At 40.8% G+C, this 22,287-nt stretch overlaps 1 protein-coding gene across 2 annotated transcripts in view; it reads right to left on the bottom strand.

Moving 5' to 3' along the window:
• Nucleotides 1–22,287, bottom strand: part of schip1 (schwannomin interacting protein 1) — a 338,762-nt gene that overhangs the window by 316,259 nt on the left and 216 nt on the right. The window contains exon 2 of one of the 2 annotated variants that reach the window (XM_077197345.1): nucleotides 5,176–5,247. In XM_077197345.1, the coding sequence (XP_077053460.1) occupies nucleotides 5,176–5,202 (27 nt within the window). In that variant the 5' untranslated portion in view covers nucleotides 5,203–5,247. Of the gene's footprint in view, nucleotides 1–5,175; nucleotides 5,286–22,287 lie in introns of both variants that reach the window. The other variant, XM_077197344.1, reaches the window with a different exon arrangement.

Raw genomic sequence — 22,287 nt, forward strand, 5'->3', positions numbered from 1 at the left:
AAGCACAATTGAATAAAACAGTGTTTTTATATAAATACTGCACATGATGCTGAACAACTGACGAAATCATCAGCACAAACAGAGAATCACAGCCCAGAAATAAAGCTGTTCTTCACAGAGACTGTCACCATCTGCTCAACACACTTCAGTCTTCGCTGGAGGAACAGTCTAAAGTTGTGTGTAGGAAACACAAAGCCTTTGCCCTCATCAGCGACTGAAGAGAAAACCTTCAGATTGAGGGACATGAAGGTTGAGCTGAGACCGGTTTACTGCTGAGTGATCCAGTGCCCCGATCTTACACACACAGATCCATCTGTAGCGTCTGGACCCATTACACACACACTAACAAATTATTCATTATATTCAATGAATAAGCTGGCAAACTCACTCTCCCAACAAAGGTCTGTGAAACTTCCCCCAAAACTAACATCCCAAATGAAGCTAACACACTGGCAGAAGCCGGTGTCCTGTTACAGGACACATTAGGACTGATAAGAGTTTTACGACCCCAAAAGGAATTTGCAGAGAGTTGTGACTCTCACTTAATTCTCGCTGAGAAGGAGAAATAAACCCTTTTAATCCTATATATTCTATATATAACCACTATATATAATCCTTTTTGTGTGGTTTGGCCTATGTACTCTTTTAAACTCTTTTGGGTTAATGTTTCAGACTTGCATTCTATGGTTCACCAAAATCATATGTGTGTCATGTTTATTCTCTTTAAACTCCAATCTTCGTCCCCCATTTGCTAATTTACATTACATTTTGCTAACTTTGTGACGCATTAGTATTATAAGAATATTGGAGATTCATTTGTTAAACATCCAATCAAATTACATGTTCGAAGGCCTGCTTAAACAAAGGGTCATAAAGAAATTCCCTCCAAAGGGAACAACTTCATTAGCTCACAACCATCCAGAGGGTGTGACATCCTCACGCTTTAAAAATCACTGATCACAAGATCCCGTCTCTTAGACTCTTAGTCCCTTACTGAAGTCCTGATGTGAAGATGATGCAGAACTAGAAGTTTTGTAAGGACCCCAAGCTTGTGCCAGGCTGCGGCCTTGTCTTTCCATTCCCCAAAGATCCTCTGACTCCCACCGATTCTCTCTCATCAAGACAACATCAGCAAAGATCAACCTGAACATCAACACATTGCATCAGGACAGTTTAATTCAAATGGGCGAGACATGCAAGTATCAAACCTAGTCTCATAATTCGATACATTAAGTATCCTTACCCCTTTTAAAGAAGGGTGTGTTAGAGCTAAACTGATGGTTTGCTCAAGGCTGTTGATCTGCTGAACTTCAAACAATGCTATAACTTCTTGCTTTCCTGTATTCTGCTTCGGCTCTCTTTCCCTTGGGAAACTGCATGCAAGTATGTATGTGTATGTTAGAGTAGTTTAAATGTTTAGTCTAGTTAATAAAGTCTTGTTCATATCACACGTAAAGTTGTCCGTGTCTCAAGCTCATATACTGGAGTCCCTAATCATAGATTTTGATTACAGGCTCTGAATAGTACGGTCCAGTAAGAAAGACATTTCCCATACCCCGAAAATGTACATTTCTTAGAATTAATAAACAAGAGTGTTCAAGTGTTCACGGCACAAACAGGTTAATTGATTGTAATATAAATTTTACTACATTAAGTTAATTCTATTAACTGATCAAAATATTCATAATCAATTATAACAAGTTATGATAGATTATTAATATTTCTTTAGAGCTAATTTGCTACACATTAGTTACACACACACACACACACACACACACACACACACACACACACACACACACACACACACACACACACACACACACACGCAACGGGGAAAATAAAATTAATTATGAATTGTGGCAAAACGCCTGTTTTAGTTACAAAGCAATTTCATTGTTTAATGATAATGTGTATTAAAAAAATCTAAGTAGAGCGGATTTGGAGACACCTGCCGGTGATAAGTGATGTAAGGAGTGTGTGACGTAAGCCATTTTCTCGTCAGTTCAGTCCAGCTGTCGAGGGGAATGGCAGTTTTGTGACCGAGTGACCAACAGTTCGTGCCTGTATTGGTGTTTTCTCATGAATCTCCAGCCCACACACACAGCCCTGAACACACACACACACACACACACACACGACAATGCATCTGTTGCGTTGGACGACACTCATCTCAATATCACTTCAACCAATTATGGTCATACTTTAGTTTAGGGTCCAAATCTCAATACTATCTAATCATTAACTACAACTTTTGCCTCAATAAACTCCTAATTACTGGTAATTAATAGTAAGTAAGGTTGTTAAGTTTAGGGATTGGTTGATTAAGGGATGTAGAATATGGTCATGCAGAATAACTAAATTAATATGTGCTTTATAAGCATTGAATGTGTTTCAAACCAGCTACTTTTCATGCTAAGATCATTTTAGCTTAGATAATAGTTTGCATTATTGTGACTTTGTTCTGTTAGTGTTTTGTATTTTGAATGATTTCTGTGATATCTTTGTCCAGATAGGCTTGACAGACGTTTTTCCTCTATAAATAGTAGTACAGTAGATCCCCGATATAAAACGGCATGGTCCATTATCAGTTCTCCTCCAGCAGAAGTGCATGCGCTGTAAACTGTGATCTGAACGAGGACTCGCTGAGACATGAGCCATTATCATTACAGCGCATCAATAGACTAATGGAGTGTGTGTTTGTTTAAGGCCTTCAAACACTTTCTTCCATTAGCAATCCTGTATTGGAAGCGAGATAGGATTTTCTTTATTGCTTTTCGAATTGTACATTACTTCCTCCTCCGACATATTTGTGTGTGTTTGTGAGGCATGAGTGGGATTGTGATCTTATCACAATGCTTGGCTATGGATTTGATGCATACTGCAATTATAGTGTGTGTCTTGTAATATACCAAGTATTTCAATAACTCTGATTTATTAAACTTTTTTGTTTTTATTTGGGTTGAAAATGACTAAACGCTTTGCTCAAATACTGATGGACATTGAGGATGTTTACGTGAGAACAATGTACTAAAACATTACATTTTAATCATCAAAAAGCATGTCTACACAATTTAATTGAAAAAACGTTAACAACGTAAAAAAAAAATCTTTACAACAGCGTGCATTTTTATTTCTTTTATTTGAACACTGAACACTGAGCTGAATGACTACATTATTGTCTTCTGTCGAGCTGCCAGTACAGCTGAAATTTAATGTCTTTCATAATTGATTAATTTGACATCATTAACACTATTGTAGTAAATAGCAGGCAAACAGGATGGCAACCTCTAATCACACAATGTGTGTAAGAGTTTCAGTTCAGTGGGATCAGGTTTCTGTGGACAACAAACTGATGCCTTTTAAATGGATTCCAGCTCCTTTCTTCCCAGAACCAGTAGAACAGGTCGATGATCGCACTCATCACGGGAACGTGTTATTCTTGCACGGACTCGCATTAGACTGCCCGGTCTAATCATCCATGATTGTTTACAGCTGTGTCTCATTACCCTATATAAGCCTGGTTATCGCAGTCATTCATTGCGAAGTCTTGTCTAGAGTAATGCTTCAATTCTGAGCATTCTCCTAGTTTCTTGATCTTCTGCCTGGTTTCCTCTGTTTTTACCTGTGCCCCTGTTATTGGTTAAGCGTTGTTCATGAGCTTTGGCTGTTTTCGACTACGATTGTGGATTACCCTTTTAATAACATTGCATTTGGATCCTCCGCATTTGTGTCTCGGAGCAGTTCGTTACAGCTGGAGTCTCAGAGAAATGGCAGAGCAGCACATCATGTCTCATGTTCACCGATTTCCAGTGAATCCACAATCATTAGCTGCATTAGTTAAATAACTAGAAGAATAACACGTTTATAAATTATTAAAACGGTGTAATTCAAATAAATGTAAATTTGTAAATGTAATTAAAATACTCAATATTAGCCTCAAATTCATGTTATGAATTTTCATGTTTATCTGATTTTATATTTTGTATGTTTTTCCTTTTTTCGTGGCAATCATAGGGCCCTTGTAGAGACTCCAAAACCTGAAAGGGGTGTCAGACCACAGACACATTCAGTGTACAAAAGTGAGATAACTATATTTAAAATCACTGCACTGCAAAACATGTCAAAGCCTTGACAGGCAAAATAAAAATACTCAATGTATATCTGTTATCATTTAGTTTTGCAGTAGTATCCTGTACAATTTCCCTGAAATGAGAAAGATGACCTGCTGAATTATGGAAAATAAACAGTGGTAATGTGGCTTGGCACGAAGCAGAAACATCAGCATTTATTTTCAGTTCATCAATTCAGCCGTCCAGACACAATTACTCCACTCATTTCACACTTAACAAATATAAATGTATTAATCTCAAGAAAAAGTTTTTGCCCTCATAGAGCTCAACTTTCTTCCCAAGCCACGGTTCCTAGTCTGAATCGAATATGCTGAAAACACTTGGAATTACTCAATAGCTGTGCGATTATAGAATAATAATCAACAGCCTTTCATCATCAACAAATCAGAATGAAGAATTTAACAATGCTGCGATATAATGTAATTTACATCATGAGAATATATTTGTGCTTGACCAAAATTATAGACATCACAGACCAACTGCTTACAAATAAACCAAATGCAAACATTCTGAGGTGAACTAGTAAGACTAGATCACATGGAGGACTGTAACAGAAGTCAATATGTGAGTAACTAACAGCTCGAGCTAGAACTCAAAGCTCACAACCAGAATAAGCCAATGAAAACTGCTAAAGCTACGACAATCATCATTCACACACAACGTGATTAAAAGGAAATGGGCCATGTGTCGAAAGCTGAAGACATCTGAAAATCTCGTGCTTGAAGATGAGGTGGTACTATACCATTAAACAGAAATCTCCCATTCAAATTAATAACACAATATTAGGATGAGGAGCTTGATACGGTTGAGCTGTTCTAAGTTAAGGTTATAATACTGCTGAAAGAGCTTAATTTTCATGAAGCAAGAAAAACACAGACACAGATGTGCAGTTGGATGCCGCCCTCAGTGAAGATTTACTGTGTGCTCCAGGGCAAACACAACAAGACAATCACAACTTCATTAATCAATCAACACAATTCACCTGATGTAGCACTAATGAGGGACCTGGGCTTGAGCTAACAGTGTAACACAGCGCTCCTACCTCAGCGAGGTCCGGCCTCAGGTCCATCAGCTGTCCTCACGCTCCAGGGCAAAACGCCAGGCTCTGGGGATTCTGGGATATGAAGGGCAGAAGGAGAGGTTTTCAAAGGTCTAGATATAACAAACAAGATACATCTGAATTAGACTTCAAACTTCTCACAAATGAAGCTTCTTCCAGCTGTTTTATGATTCAAAGTCCCCTGTGGTGAACATCCAGCTTTTAATGTTGTTTATGTCTCTATGTGGTGTTTTTTTAATATGCTTTAACACAAAGCATGTGTAAATTCATAAGTCGACAGCATTGCTGAGTATTTTCTCCTTAAAACTGCAGTGAACCAAAAACACGGTTTGAAATCGCTGGTGTTTCTGACGTCACAAACTACCTTGTAACCAATCAGATCAACGTGTGATCGTCAACGAGTGGATCTCTGAGTGAGTGAGTGAGTGAGTGAGCGGAGGCGGGGCACATTTGCATATTCACAGAACCGGGCATACTAAATGAGGCAAGGGTGTCGAGTTAAGGCTGGTTAATACTTCAGTGTTGGAACTGCGCCGGAGCCTCTATGCTGAAGGCTATGCATTGGTTTTCATTTATACTTCTACGTCGTTGTCCGCATTGACACCTAATTACACATGCAGAGGGAGCATGTGAAACCTGAGGGAGGGGTTCTAACAGCCCAATCACAGCGCTTGCGTCCGCGTAGAATTGACGTATTGTTACATTTTTGGAGAGGTGCACGTCAGGGTACAACGAAGGATACGTGTGCTACATACAGTACAGCCTACGACGTAGCTACAGCGTGAGTGTGACGCAGAAGTATACATTGGGCATTATATTTAAGATATTTTAAAGGGGTGGTAAAGTATGATTTCACTTTTCTAACTTTAGCTAGTGTGAAATGTTGCTGTTTGAGCATAAACAACATCTGCAAAGTTACAATGCTCAAAGTTCAAAGCAAAGGGAGATATTTGCTTTTAAAGAAAAGGACTACAACAAACGGCTGGTAGGGACTACACGACATTCCTCCTGGGTTTAGTGACATCAGCAACCCTAAAATGTACATAAGCCCCGCCCCCGGGATACGCAGTCCATGTTGAGAAGAGGAAAAGTTGTTGTATAAGAGTGTATTTGTGAGTCAGCTCAAACTTTAGCATCCTTCTTTTCACATGCAATAGAAAGTCACTCTGTGTGCATCTCACAACAGTTCCTATACGAGCGATTTATAGATTATCATGACAGAATATGCTAATTGAAGATAGTTAACTCCACATCAGCAACATAAATTCATCAACTAACCATTCAGAGACTTCCTGTTGCATTCTACATGTTGTCACTTCTTCTGGAGTCTCTCCATCTTTGTCTGACTCCGTTTTAACATTAAAGGCAGAACAGTTTCTGTCATTTTAGTGTGTCTGCGTTCGGTAATCGCTCTGGTAACACACAAGAGCTCTTGAAACCCCGCCCTCTGCAGAAGCTCATTTGCATTTAAAGGGCCAGGCACAAAACGGTGCGTTTTTGCAAACCCTCAAAAAGTGACAACTATATAAAAATATCTGTGGCGTATTTTGTGCTAAAATTCACACACACACACTCTGGGGACATCAGAGATTTATTTTACATCTTGTGAAAATGCCATTTTACCACCCCTTTAAGGCATGAAGAAATTTTTTCAAGGAAAAAATATTTAAATATGTAATTTGGTGATCATAGATGAGATTTAAGGGACAAAATTATTGACTTCAGGGGGACTTTAAGACATGTATTACGTATCCTGGAATTCAGATCTGATCATGGCCTTAATCAGTCTTCAAGTCAACGTTTAGTATTGTGTGTGTGATGGTAATAACACCTCACCTTCTGATGAAAAAATTGGTTAAGTCTTGGACTTACACTAATACTACAAGTTAGAGCTGCATAATTCTGGATAAACTGAGAATCAGAATCAGAATCAGAAAGAGCTTTATTGCCAAGTGTGCTTAAACACACAAGGAATTTTCCTTGGTACTGAAGCTTCCAGTGCACACATACAAATACAGATACAACAAGAAACAAAGTAATACAAATTCTACAAATAAAATTATATTTAAAAAAATACAAAAAAACTATAAAAATATATGGTCACAGTTGGGTTTTGTCAGAATAAACATTTACAGATTATGAGCATATTTACAGTATTTTGAATAGTATGAATAAATATAAATAAATATAAATATCACCTGAATTTTTAAGATATTGCACTAAACAGTGGGAGTATTGCACTTACAGGCATATGCCTTGGGAGGAGTGTTAACTGTTCAGGAGGGAAATGGCCTGTGGGAAGAAACTGTTCCTGTGCCGAGATGTTCTTGTGGCCAGTGATCTGAGTCTCCGTCTTGACGGTAACAGTTCGAACAGGTGGTGTCCAGGGTGAGTGGAGTCTGTGATGATTTTACCTGCTCTCTTCCTCACTCTGGAAGAGTACAGGTCCTGGAGGTTTGGCAGGGGGGCACCAATGATCCTCTCCGCAGTCTGGACTGTCCGTTGTAGTCTCCTGATGTCTGATTTGGTAGCTGAACCAAACCAGACAGTGATGGAAGCGCACAAGACAGACTCAATGACGGCTGAGTAGAACTGAATCAGCAGCTCCTGTGGCAAGTTGAACTTCTTCAGCTGGCGAATGAAGTACAGTCTCTGCTGGGCCTTTTTCACAGTGGAGTCAATGTGATTGTCCCACTTCAGGTCCTGAGAGATGATAGTGCCCAGGAACCTGAATGACTCCACCGCTTCCACAGTGCTGTTCATGATGGTGAGTGGGGGGAGTGCTGGGCTGTTCCTCCTGAAGTCCACGATCATCTCCACTGTTTTGAGCGTGTTCAGCTCAAGGTTGTTATAACTGCACCAGACAGCCAGCTGTTCAACCTCCAGTCTGTAAGCAGACTCGTCACCGTTTCGGATGAGACCGATGACAGTGGTGTCGTCAGCAAATTTCAGGAGCTTGACAGTGGGGTCTTTAGAAGTGCAGTCATTAGAGTACAGGGAGAAGAGCAGTGGGGAGAAAACGCACCCTTGAGGGGTGCCAGCGCTGGTGGTGAGAGTCCTAGATGTGTGTTTCCCCAGTCTCACTCGCTGCTGCCGGTCTGTCAGGAAGCTGGAGATCCACTGACAGATCGAGGATGGTATGGAGAGCTGGGTCAGTTTGGCTGTGAGAAGACCAGGCATGATGGTATTGAAGGCCGAACTGAAGTCCACAAAGAGGATCCTAGCATAAGTCCCAGGTCTGTCGAGATGTTGCAGGATATAATGGAGTCCCATGTTGACTGCATCATCCACAGACCTGTTTGCTCTGTAAGCAAACTGAAAAGGATCCAGCCGGGGTCCAGTGATGTCCTTCAGGTGGGCCAACACCAGTCTTTCAAACGACTTCATGACCACAGACGTGAGAGCGACAGGTCTGCAGTCATTAAGTCCAGTGATTTTAGGTTTTTTGGGGACAGGAATGATAGTGGAGCGTTTGAAGCAGCAGGGAACTTCACACTGCTCCAATGATCTATTGAATATCTGCGTGAAGACCGGGGTCAGTTGGTCAGCGCAGGCTTTTAAACAAGCAGATGAGATGCCCACAAGCAGATGTTGATTGTCCACAGATCGAGGGGATGGTGACTTGTAGTTGGTGATCAGGCCATTCCAGACTGATGATGAGTCGTTGGATGAAAACTGTTTTTTCAGTTTATCAGAGTAGCTTCTTTTAGCAACTCTGATCTCCTTTGTCAGTCTGTTTCTGGCCTGGTTATACAAGATTTTATCCCCACTTCTGTAGGCATCCTCTTTGGCATGACGAAGATGTTTGAGTTTCCCAGTAAACCATGGTTTATCATTAGTGAATGATAAGAATGTCCTGGTAGTAATGCATGTATCCTCACAGAAACTTATATATGATGTTACAGTATCTGTGAGCTCATCCGGATCGTTGGTAGCAACTTCAAAAACAGTCCAATCAGTGCAATCAAAGCAGGCCTGTAGATCCTGCTCTGCTTCATTAGTCCATCTTTTTACAGTCCTTATTACAGGTTTAGCTGATTTCAGTTTCTGCCTGTAGGTCGGTATGAGATGAACCAAACAGTGATCAGAGAGCCCTAAAGCTGCCCGTGAAACGGAGTGATACGCATTCCTTATTGTGGTGTAACAGTGGTCCAGTATATTACTCTGGTGGGACATGTAACGTGCTGTCTGTATTTTGGTAGTTCATGGGAAAGATTTGCTTTATTAAAATACCCAAGAATGATTAGAAGAGAGTCTGGGTACCTTTGTTCCGTTTCCGCTATTTGTTCAGCCAGCTGTTGTAGCGCCGCGCTCACGCACGCTTCTGCAGGGATGTAAACATTCACGAGAATGAAAGAGGAAAACTCCCGAGGCGAGTAGAAAGGTTTACAGTTTATGAAATGTGCCTCTAAATTAGGAGAGCACTTCTTCTTCAGTGTTGTTACATCTGAACACCAAGTTTCGTTAATGTAGAAACACAATCCACCACCTCTTGTTTTCCCTGTTAGCTCCGCGATGCGATCGGCTCAGAACAGCTGGATGCCGGGCAGATGTATTGCGTTGTCCGGTATGGCTTCACTCAGCCAGGTTTCAGTGAAGCACAAAGCAGCAGAGTTTAAAAAATCCTTGTTAGTGCGGGTGAGGAGAAGAAGTTCATCCGTTTTGTTAGGAAGGGATCGGAGATTCGCAAGATGAATACTGGGGAGTGCAGTGCGCAGGCCGTGCTCGCGGAGTTCAACCAGCGCACCGGCTCGCTTCCCGCGTTTGCGTCTGACCGCGTGTTTGAACAACACCGCTGCCCCTCCGACGAGAATGTCCTGCAAGACGTCCGAATAATCAAAAACTGTAGAAAAGTTATCTGGTGTGTGTTTCCTAATGTCCAGTTGTTCGTCTTTGGTGAAACTGATAGGAAAAGAATGACTAAACGCAGAACAAACGAACAAAAACAACACAATAGCTGGAGAGCTCCACACCGAGGCAGCCATCCGCGGCGCCATCTTAATAATAGTCAGTATAAGTCTATACTGAATCAATTAGAGATCCCGATTCTTCTACTATTCTGAACAGACAACTAAACAAAATCAGATGTAATTTAGTAGAGGTTCTGACAAAATGTTAATTGCTTAAAATTTTTTTTTGAATGAATGAGCCAATGACTCACTCATAAAGACTTCACTTGTTTCATAACTGGATGAATCAGCATTTTTGAACAAATCTCTTGAATGATTCAATGACCAATAACTTTTGTTAACAGTCACTTGTCGCCACATACTAGTGTAACGATGTAATTGATACAATCTTTATTTTAAGCATCAATTTCAAGAGCGTAGTTTTGGTTTGAACATTAGGGAGGGTGGTTTGAAGTAGGGATGCAACGATACCATTTTTTCAAAACCGGTCCGATCCGATACCAAAATTCTGAGTATCGGCCGATACCGATACCAATCCGATATCAGTTGTGGTTTTTTTTACCTTCAAAACTAAAGAATGTATACAATTCACTTGGTCATTAAGATTTATTTATATTAGGTAAAGAAATGTATACCAAATCTGACTGCACATTACTTGATGAAAAGGGGACAAAATGTATGGCTGAAAACTTTATTAAGAAAACTAAATGATGCAGTAGCAAAATGAACAGTAATTTCAACACTTACTAGATGTATCACAAACAAACTTAACAATATTTACTGCAATTATCAAATAAAATTATTTTCTGAATAAAATCCAAAAAGTAATATTCTAAATCTAGTGAATCTTAAATCTGAACGGTAGCAAGCTGCAACACAGTTCTTATTATAAAGTATACCTTACACCTAGAAAACAAACACTAATATAACAACCAAGACAAGTATAGACTTCACCAGTAACATAAACCTGCTTCAGGATTCACTTGATCATCATTGGCAGGTTTTTTTGAGGAATATTAGCATTTCTGCTCTCTCTGCTTTTAGTCGATTCCTTCTTTCATCTAGAATGTTGGAGGCAGTGCTAGACAGTCTTTCACTCTCAACACTGCTACAGGGGGCAGAAAGAAAGGCTGATGCAGTAGCAGCAAGGGCAGGGAAACGAAGCTTGTTCACTGCCCAGTAATGGAATGGGTTTTCAGACCGAGGGATAATTTGCTCTGTCATATACGTTTGTATTTGAAGAAAAGCACGCGTGGTAATTATTCCTCAAGGTTCTTCTTGCTTCTTGAGAACTTCATCAAACATCATCATGAAGGTGCTCTTGCTTGTGTGTGCTTGACCCGCTTGCTTCTGCATGAGAAACCTTCTCTGCTGGATCTGCTGCAGCAGCTAAGGCAGTAGTTGTCCTCCTCTTCAGTGCATCTTCCATCTTCTCGACCTCTTGTATCAGGGCATTTTTTGCATGCCTGGCCACGTCTGCATTTGAAAAGCATCTGAGACAAAACATGCAGAATAAATAGTCTATTTTTATGCAAAGTTACATGGTCATTATACAGCTATATAAAAGTTGTCATTTATCTTTATCCTTTTTTATTTATTTATTTTTAAATTTTTGGAACTGCTGTACTTTGAATGTAAAAGGTTCCGCCTCAACTTGCCTGTCACACTCACGTGTGATTGCGCAAGCAGCACAACGTATTTTAAATGTATTTAATTTAAGGCAATGTTTAAAAATAAATAATTTAGTTCTTAAAAGAATTATTATACAGTAGGCCATCGTTTATTGCCATTCATTCGTCAATCACTGGTAACACGGTATCGAACTTGGATCGGTCTTGCATCACCGATATTCGATCCATTCAAAAAGCTTGGATCGGCGCCGATACCGATCCAGAGTATCGGATCGATGCATCTCTAGTTTGAAGTGTGAACTGTCTTAGCAGGGTCCCGGCAACATATGCTCCCTCGTGAGGTTTATTTATTTGTTTGTTTTTGTTTGTTTATTTTTGCAAAATGGTCTTTTATGGTATCATCCACACATGCAAAGTTGGTTGATATTTAACTGCAATAAAGTATATATATAATGACTTGTTAACATAGGATGTATGATGTATTTTATTTTATATTATTTAAGCACCAGGAATCTTATCAGTTTGACAGAATTTTCTTAATCAGTGCCATGGTAGGTCAAACTAAATAAACTTAAAATTGTCTTATACTGACAATTTTAACTTCCTGTCATCTCCCAATACGAATATCTGAAAGCCAGTTTTTTTCTTAATATCTATCATTATTAGCAGAACACATTTTACACATGGGGAAAACCAATTGTTTAGTCAATAATTCAAAAAGGTCCATACTTTATAGCTCTTGATTCTAACTTCTATTTGACCTTATGAAACCTTATTTTAAAGAGAAGTGTTATTGTGTTATGTGCTTACAAATTTAAACTGCTGATCTAAGTTACCTTGCTAAAAAATAGTGTTTTCACTATAGTTTGGTTATTAATATCCGCTGCAGAGCTGATAGTTACGGCCCTTTCAAATGAAGGCTGGATGAGTCATTTGCTCGGCCACTTATTATTTTGAATTCCCTATACATTAATTAATAATATCTTTTGAGCTAAACTGGTCTTTTTACACTTTACACACTGTATTCCAATTTCCAAGTTAATCAAGTTTACAGTTGCTTAGTTATAACCATTTTCATGCTTTTTTCCTGTTGCCTGGCCAAACTTCAGGATTTTTTACTGTGACCTCAGATCAAGCGCATCTTGTACGGAGTTTGGTGAAAATATCTCGTTCCGTTCAAGAGTTATAGCCATTTTCCTAAAAGTGTCCCCGGCCACTTTGAACTTTTTGGGATCTTGTCATGAATGTGAATCGAAATTATTGATATTCAGACTCCAGAGATTGGGTGAAAAACCTAGGACTAGTTCGCAAAAGTAGATTGTAGTATTAGTAATATTGTTCATCTTTAGGATTCCAATTGTTTAAGGCAATTGAGTCTATGGCAAATGGTACAGGTGTTATGGTTATGCGCATTTTCACATTTTGATATATGTTATTTAATTGTGAGCAGGGTTGCCAGGTCTGTGCAACAAAATTAGCCCAAGAATAGCACAATGCGATTTTCTCCATTCTCCACTGAATTTGTACATCTTGGGGGTGTTTTGGGGGTGTAGGAGTGCCATAATCTTACTTTTGGGAGTGGAAATCAACGGTAACAAAACCAAAATTGGCAACACTCATTGTGAGTGCGGCAAGCTGTTTAGAGATTTCACGATTCCCCCATTCAAACAGATAGGACTTGGTCTTGATGCCCGAAATACTGCCCGGAGGCGTTGCAAATATGGCCGCAGAGTGAACAGACTTTCCTTGAAAGGGACTTTGGTAGCGAGCGAGTTTCAAGTGTCTAAGCCTTACGGTTTGGTCTGCCGATCAGTTTTATGGTGGAATAATAATAAAAATCCTTACAATTACAATAGGGTTGTACCTGTAAAACTTTCCTGATGTAGCTAAGGAGTGATCTGACATGAACACAAGGCTATATAGAGAGATGATGACTTGAAATTGAGAGGACTGATTTTAAATTTGAGACATATGTGTATGTTTTGTCCTCTTCAATACAATACAGCTGTTCACATTCAGCTTCCCTCACGGTGCGATGAGTTACCTGTCTGTCAACTTTCACTCAACTACTGAAAGAGTTTGGACTGCTTAATAGTTAAAACAGGATCCATTCAGGCAAAATACAGAGCGGTGTAAAATAACAGTCAGAAGAACTACATTCCTGTTATTAATATCGATTTCATCTTTTCTAATGTGCATTTCTCACCGTTGTCTCTAATAATTCCAACACAAGGATGTTTAAACAAGGCAGACTTCTCTTCCTCACATAGCTTGTTCTGCCGGTGGCGTTTCTATGACAACAGACAGAAGACAGCGTGAGACTCGAGTGCTGAACACTGTGGAGGTGATCCTTTAGGGAAAGTCTCAGACCCAGAGGGAAAACTACAGTGTGTCGTATTTCAAATGAGTTTAGGAAAAAGATGTGACATGAATTCAGTTTGATGAGATCATGTTCAATCTGCAGAGTATAAAATATCTTCCAGGGTCACCTTATCCTTCATGTTTTGCAGTTTAAGGCATACAAGTTATGCCCTCATGATTAATTAAACAGTTGTTTATGACAACCCTGAAATCATTTGCATTATGCTGCATGCCATGATTCCCTCTGAAATCTATATTTTCTTTCATTTAGTTTCTTTCACTCTTAGATGCCATGCAATGACAAATCCTTTACACAGAATATTGTTTCAAATCTGCATGACTTTCTTTCTTTCTTTCTTTCTTAATGACTGTCTTTCTTTTGTGTAACACAAAAGCAGATGTTTTGCAGAATTTTCCCATCAATCTTTTCCGTACAATGAAACCATATCCTACTATGTCTTGTGTAAAACATTTTTCAAGAAGATTTCATTTTAGATGTAAATGAGTTTTTAGTGCGAGTTCAGTTTAGTTCACTCTGGGGATGTGTTTACAGGTCCCATGTATCAAATAAAGTCTCTTTAGTTTACTTCAAAATTAAGATTTTCTGAAAATGTACTCACTCCCACGTCATCTAAGATATTAGTCTTTTTATATCTTTTCTTTCTTCAGTTGAAAAGAAATTAAGGTTTTGGAGGAAAACATTCCAGGATTTTTCTCCATATAGTGACTTCAATGGAGTCCAACGGGTTGAAGGTCCAAAATGCAGTTTCAACGTGATTACGTAATGTGTGGCGCATCACAAGCAAGACGAGCATTTGTGGTTAAAAAGTACATAAATGTTTTTTTTTTTCTTTATAAAATGTCCGCTGGTTTGTCTGGATAAGACTCTTATTCCTCGGCTGGGATCGTGTTGAGACTTTGAAGCTGCACTGAAACTCACATTTGGACCTTCAACCCGTTGGACTCCATTGAAGTCACTATATGGAGAAAATCCTGGAGTGTTTTCCTCAAAAACCTTAATTTCTTAAGACAAGAACATCTGGGATGACGTGGGGGGAGTAAATTATCAGGATATTTTAATTCTGAAGTGAACAAATCCTTTAATACAAAGGATGGTCGTACAGCTCAGTTAAATATGCTCAATTCAGAAGTGGTCATTCGGCACATTCTGTCTATGGTAAAAAGTCAAAATTAGTTTGAGAAATGCGTTTTCATTTGAAAGTTATATTACAGTGAATTAATAGTATTTTAAATGCACTTTTATGGTGTCACAGTTTGGGATTTGTTTCTTTTTCCTGGTTCTTGTCTTGTCATGTGATTCCCTGTTTGTCATGTGATCCTGCCATGTGTCTTATCGTTGGTCAATTGTCTGATCATTGTTCACAGGTGTTCCTTGTCTTGTAATTAGTCTCATCCAGCTTGCCTCCAGTGGATATGTTACAGAATACTAGACCCAACATGGACCCAGCAATTCGTCTCTTCCGCCTCAGCCAAGGTGACTGTGAGGATTACGTGAGGGAGTTTTGTGAACTTTGCCATGGGGTGGATTTTGGTGATAGTGTCTTAAAGGACATGTTTCGCCATGGACTTGATGAGCATATTTACTACTTCATGCCTGCCAAAACCCCTAACAGCACTGTGGTGCAGTATATGGACTTTGGCCTTTTGTTGAGTGGCTCATCATTTACTGTGGGCTTTGCGAATGAACAGCCCCGCAAGCCCACAGTATCCTCTCAGCCAGAGCCAGCTCATGTCAGCCCTGCCGAGCCTGAGCTTCTTCGCGTCAGCCCTGCCGAGCCTGAGCTTCTTCGCGTCAGTCCTGCCGAGTCTGAGCTTCTTCGCGTCAGCCCTGCCGAGCCTGAGCTTCTTCACATCAGTCCTTCCGAGCCTGTGCTTCACGTCAGTCCTACTGAGCCTGTGTCTTCGGGTCGAGTTGGCCGCCACCACGCCAGAGTCTCTTCCCAAGATGGCCGTCACCGCTATGCCTGAGCTCTCAGTGACTGCAACACTGACCATTATGGCCACAGCCATATGGTGTGTGTGGGCGGTACATGCATCTGAGCCGGTGTCCGTTCCTGAGCTGATGTCTGTTCCAGCCCATAACCCCATAGCTGCTCCCAAAACATTTTTTTTGGGGGGGGGGGTCGGGCAGTAGGTCCCTTGATGGGACCATAGAGGCCGCGCCGCCATGGCCCCCTGAAGGGGTGTCTCCGCCCTGCTCGCCTGCACAGCCTGCTACGCCCTGGCCGCCCGAAGGCACGTCTCCGCCCTGGCCGCCCAAAGAGTCGGTTCGGGCCTGGCCCCCTTAACTGTCTGGTCCACCCTGGTTTCCTGCATTGTCTGGTCCGCCCTGGTCCCCTGAACTGTCTGGTACGCCCTGGCCCCCTGAACTGTCTGGTCCACCCTGGCCCCCTGAACTGTCTGGCCCACCCTGGCCTCCTGCACTGTCTGGTCCACCCTGGCCCCCTGAACTGTCTGGTCCGCCCTGGCCCCCTGAACTGTCTAGTCCACCCTGGCCCCCTGAACTGTCTGGTCCGCCCTGGCCCCCTGAACTGTCTGGTCCACTCTGGCCCCCTGAACTGTCTGGTCCACCCTGGTCCCCTGAACTGTCTGGTCCGCACTGGCCCCCTGAACTGTCTGGTCCACCCTGGTCCCCTGAACTGTCTGGTCCACCGTGGCCCCCTGAACTGTCTGGTCCACCGTGGCCCCCTGAACTGTCTGGTCCGCCCTGGCCCCCTGAACTGTCTGGTCCGCCCTGAACTGTCTGGTCCACCCTGAACTGTCTGGTCCACCCTGGCCTCCTGAACTGTCTGGACCACCCTGGTCTCCTGAACTGTCTGGTCCACCCTGAACTGTCTGGTCCACCCTGGCCCCCTGAACTGTCTGGTCCGCCCTGAACTGTCTGGTCCACCCTGGCCTCCTGAACTGTCTGGACCACCCTGGCCTCCTGAACTGTCTGGTCCGCCGTGGCCCCCTGAACTGTCTGGTCCGCCCTGGCCCCCTGAACTGTCTGGTACGCCCTGAACTGTCTGGTCAACCCTGAACTGTCTGGTCCACCCTGGCCTCCTGAACTGTCTGGACCACCCTGGTCTCCTGAACTGTCTGGTCCACCCTGAACTGTCTGGTTCGCCCTGGCCCCCTGAACTGTCTGGTCCACCCCGGTCCCCTGAACTGTCTGGACCACCCTGGCCCCCTGAACTGTCTGGTCCACCCTGAACTGTCTGGTCCACCCTGGCCCCCTGAACTGTCTGGTCCGCCCTGAACTGTCTGGTCCACCCTGGCCTCCTGAACTGTCTGGTCCACCCTGGTCTCCTGAACTGTATGGTCCACCCTGAACTGTCTGGTCCACCCTGGCCCCCTGAACTGTCTGGTCCGCCCTGAACTAAGCTATGTCACGGTTTGAATTTTGTTTCTTGTTCCTGGTTCTTGTCTTGTTATGTGATTCCCTGTTTGTCATGTGATCCTGCCATGTGTCTTGTCATTGGTTAATCGTCTTATTATTGTTCACAGGTGTTCCTCGTCTTGTAATTAGTCTGTATATTTAAGCCCTCATGTTTGCCCTGTGTCTTTGTCTAGTATTGAATGTTTGTCCAGGTTCTTGTGCCGAGTTCCATGTCTTTGTTTTATGTTTGATTATGTTTTGAATTAAAGTTACATTTGGGTTCTCAACCAGCTTGCCTCCAGTGGATACGTTACACATGGTTCTTTCTATCTAGCCTATTTGACTTTTGACTTTTCACTATTAATCTTATTTCTGATTGCAATCTATGGAAAAGAGCCACATGAACATCCTACTAAACATCTGCTTTTGTGTTAAACAGCACTAATGAGGTTAAGCCTGTGTTTCAGATTGTTAAGGGCCTTTTTTGCACTTACTTCTGGGCCTGTTTAAGAATTTAGGACCCTTGCGTCTTATGCCTTTTATCCCTTTATCATTCATGGTATTCATTTAGTAGGCCTATTGTGTTGATTACTCTTGTTTCTCTTTTTAGAAATACATGTTATTTTATTACACTTGTGTCATCCTTGTGTTGATAATACAGCAAGAGGCTCTACAAGTTACAGATATCAGACTCAAACATCCTTCAGATTGATCAGATGACAAACTCCCGTCAATTTACATCATCTTTAGTTGTTCAACAATCTTGTTTCTTTATTGTCAAGGTGAAACTCCTAACCTGGTTCCTTGCAATTAAATATGTTCCAACTATATTAAGTCCAATGTAAAATGAACAGTCAGCAGGTAGTCTGTGCATTCACAGCCAAAGATTTATAGTGTCATTTCTTTTCATCCAGCAATTTCCTTTCTCATATGACTAGTTCAATATGTTTCTGTGAACATGGACTGAATGAAAAGGCTCAAGGCTTCAGACAGAGGCGAGTATAAATTAGTATCTTGCAAAAAGACAAAAAAAGCTAACTGAGGAGGAAGAAGGACATTTGAGTGATGCACACTATCTTTGCGTCAGCATTTCATGGACTGACCTCATAAAGTTGTTGTTGTGTTTGTGGTCAGGAAATAACCAAGAGCACAATGATCTGTCTCTGAGGAGCTTTCACACTGAACATGAGAAACACAGTCTTCAGACGACTATAAACAGTTCACACTATTAGAAGAGGCTCATTCTGTCATCCTGTCACTCAAATGAGATCAGCCAATAGCAAACCACATCCAATCAATTCCCCATGGACACAATCAAGCCCTGCCCACATTTGTTCTTGTTCCTGAAGCGCTTCACTCGGATATATGACACAATAGAAAAGAAAAGACCAGCACAATTTATTATAGTATCCGGTTTAAAAGCAATATTGCACTTTTAATGGCCTGCCCTAGATGGCCTTATTACTTAAAGTCCCCCTGTAGTCAATCCATCCTTAAAAACTCACCTTTGATCACCAAAATTACATATTTATAAGTTTTTTCCTTGAAAAAAAATTCTTCATGCCTTATAATAGCTAAATATAACTGTACAACTCGACACCCTTGCCTCATTTAGTATTCGCGGTTCAATGAATATGCAAATGAGCCCCGCCTCCACTCGCTCAGAGATCCACTCATTGACGATCACACATTGATCTGATTGGTTACAAGGTAGGTTTGTGACACCAGAAACACCAGTGATTGTAAACTTGTGATTTTGAGACTTGTAACGGTCACCAGCTAGAGTGGCCTTGAGAGCCGCCCGAAGGCACTCCACATCAGACTATTGTCATTCCCTCACAAACTACATCTCCCATAACTCTTTGCCCAGACTCATCATCCATTATCACATTCACCTGTGTCTCATTATCTTGTTTAGCTCAACCCATATAATCCTGGTTTTCTCATCCACTCACTGTGAAGTTTTGTCTGTTGTTGCGCTGCATTTCTGAGCATTCTCCCTGGTTTCATTGTCTCTTGGATTTTTGCCTGTTTCATGGATTCCCTTTTTGCCTCTGACCCTGCCTGTTTATTTGTTTGTTTGTTTGGATTGCCTTCTTGTGCTTGACCCTTTGCCTGTGTGTTTGACTATGATTCTGGATTACTCTAATAAACTGCATTTGGATCCTCAACCTTGTCTCGGAGCAGTTCGTAACAACTGTCTTTGCTTAACTGCAATTTTAAGGAGAAAATACTCAGCAATGGTGTTGACTTATGATGGTGGTGGTGGTGATGGCGCAGTGGATAAGACACATGCCTTTGGTGTGAGAGACCCGGGTTCGAATCCACTGTGAGACACCAATGTGTCCCTGAGCAAGACACTTAACCCCTAGTTGCTCCAGAGTCGTGCGACCTCTGAAATATATAGCAATTGTAAGTCGCTTTGGATAAAAGCGTCAGCTAAATGAATAAATGTAAATGTAATGTAAATGAATACACATGGTTTGTCTTAAAGCATATTAAAAACACCACATAGACATATAAACAACATTAAAAGCTGGATTTTTACCACAGATATTTTAAATATGTATCAAAGGACAATTAAATATAATATTCAAAGCAAATATGGTGCCAATGTTGAAACACATCTTTGAAGTGATGGGCATCTGTGCAATCTACTGTAACAAAACGTTTAGTCAGATTGCTTAAAAATGTGGTAACATCGCAATTAACTTGTTTTTTTCAAATATGAAAAATATTATTGAATCAAGCAGACCACATTAGATTGTAGCAATGAAAGTCATATTTAGGGCTGAGATCAGGTAGTCTGACAGGTTTCCCACAGTGCATCAGTGACCTCTCTATATCAGACTGCAGTTTTCCTGACCGCTATCAGCCGGACACAGTCTTATCAGAGACCAGATGCTTTTATTTGTGAAAGCATGTAATTAGTGAAACTAGTACAGGAGAAACGGTGAACAAGTGAAAGAACTTGATCTAGAACTAAAGATCTGACATCAAATGAGCAGTCCAGTGTTTGTGTTCGAGTTCATCCACATGAATTATTCAGACACCTCACAGATGAAACACTCAGGCCGAGTTCCACAGACAGGGTTTAGATTAAGCCAGGATTAGGCCTTGCTTAAATTAGGGTATTAAGAAGCTTTTGCTCTAGAAAAAAACATTACTGGTGTGCATCTTGAGACAAAACAATGGCACTGACATATTTTAAGATATGCTTTTAGTTAAAACAGCTCAAACGAGCATATTAATCTGGGACAAGCTGAAGCCTCGTCTGTGAAACCGCGGTGAGAGACCTGAAGGTAGACACTATATGGAGGAAATTAACAACATTAACACTCTTTAAGAGTTCAAAACATTTTTTGACATATAAGAGGTCTTTGTACCATTGAAGGGATAGTTCATCCAAACATTAGTTCATGATTTACTCAGCCTCAAGTCCTCCTAGGTGTATATGACATTATTCTTTCAAACGAATACAATTAGAGTTATATTAAGAAATATCCTGGCTCTTCCAAGCTTTATAATGGCAGTGAATTGTACCAGTAAATCTATCTATCATAAAAGTGCATCTATCCATCATAAAAGTGCATCTATCCATCATAAAAGTGCATCTGTCCATCATAAAAGTGCATCTGTCCATCATAAAAGTGCATCTATCCATCATAAAAGTGCATCTATCCATCATAAAGTGCATCTATCCATCATAAAAGTGCATCTATCCATCATAAAGTGCATCTATCCATCATAAAAGTGCATCTGTCCATCATAAAAGTGCATCTATCCATCATAAAAGTGCATCTATCCATCATAAAAGTGCATCTATCCAGCATAAAAGTGCATCTATCCATCATAAAAGTGCATCTATCCATGATAAAAGTGCATCTATCCATCATAAAAGTGCATCTATCCATCATAAAAGTGCATCTATCCATCATAAAAGTGCATCTATCCATCATAAAAGTGCATCTGTCCATCATAAAAGTGCATCTATCCATCATAAAAGTGCATCTATCCATCATAAAAGTGCAATGAGGCAAAAGGTCGTTTTAAGACCAATAAACGTTTAAGCGTCCCAAAGGTCATGACAAAATGACAATTGAAAATGTAAAATATAAAAATATCTGAATATCAATAAAGTAAAACTAACTGTGTGAAAGAAGTGGTAAAAGAAGCTAATTTGTAGGTATGCAATCAATGTATGCGAATATAAAGTCAGCCAAGTGGGATTTTAACCTCATACTTGGTCTAGCAGAAAGGTAAGTAAATACATCTTATTTATTTGTACATTTTTATTTAAAGTTGACTTTATTATGCAACCCAGTTTCCATTCTGGTGTAATTTTTAAAATATTACATAGTGTAAGTATTATACATTTTGTAGTATGACATTTAAGAATGTAACACAAATCAAACAACTCGTGTCCCGAATTTGGTAACAGTAGCCCTTACATTTTAAATGTGAATTAAAACTGCTCTTAAAACTAATATTTAGTTTGATTTGCTAAGCTCGATGATCAACATGTTCTGATAGTAAGCAGCTCTTTTCACTGTATACTAAAGCCTTGATTAACGAAGAGTTCGAGAGATGATGACGGGCGCGCGCTCACAGGATCCGGTTCGGTCCTGGTCGGGTTCGGAACCGGATCGATGATGACGGCTCGGTCATCCAGAGCAACTACTGGAGCTCGAGCAGCTGAAACACCCACGGGAAAGTTCTGCCACACCTCGTTATTCGCATGCCTACCGTTAAGATGAATGCCTTCACACACATACACGAGTTTAGAATTTAAATCGACGCGTGAGACGAG

This window comes from Siphateles boraxobius, unplaced genomic scaffold (genome assembly GCF_051911475.1).
Source record: "Siphateles boraxobius isolate OS27281-9 unplaced genomic scaffold, OSU_SipBor_1 39, whole genome shotgun sequence".
Taxonomy (NCBI): Eukaryota; Metazoa; Chordata; class Actinopteri; order Cypriniformes; family Leuciscidae; genus Siphateles; species Siphateles boraxobius.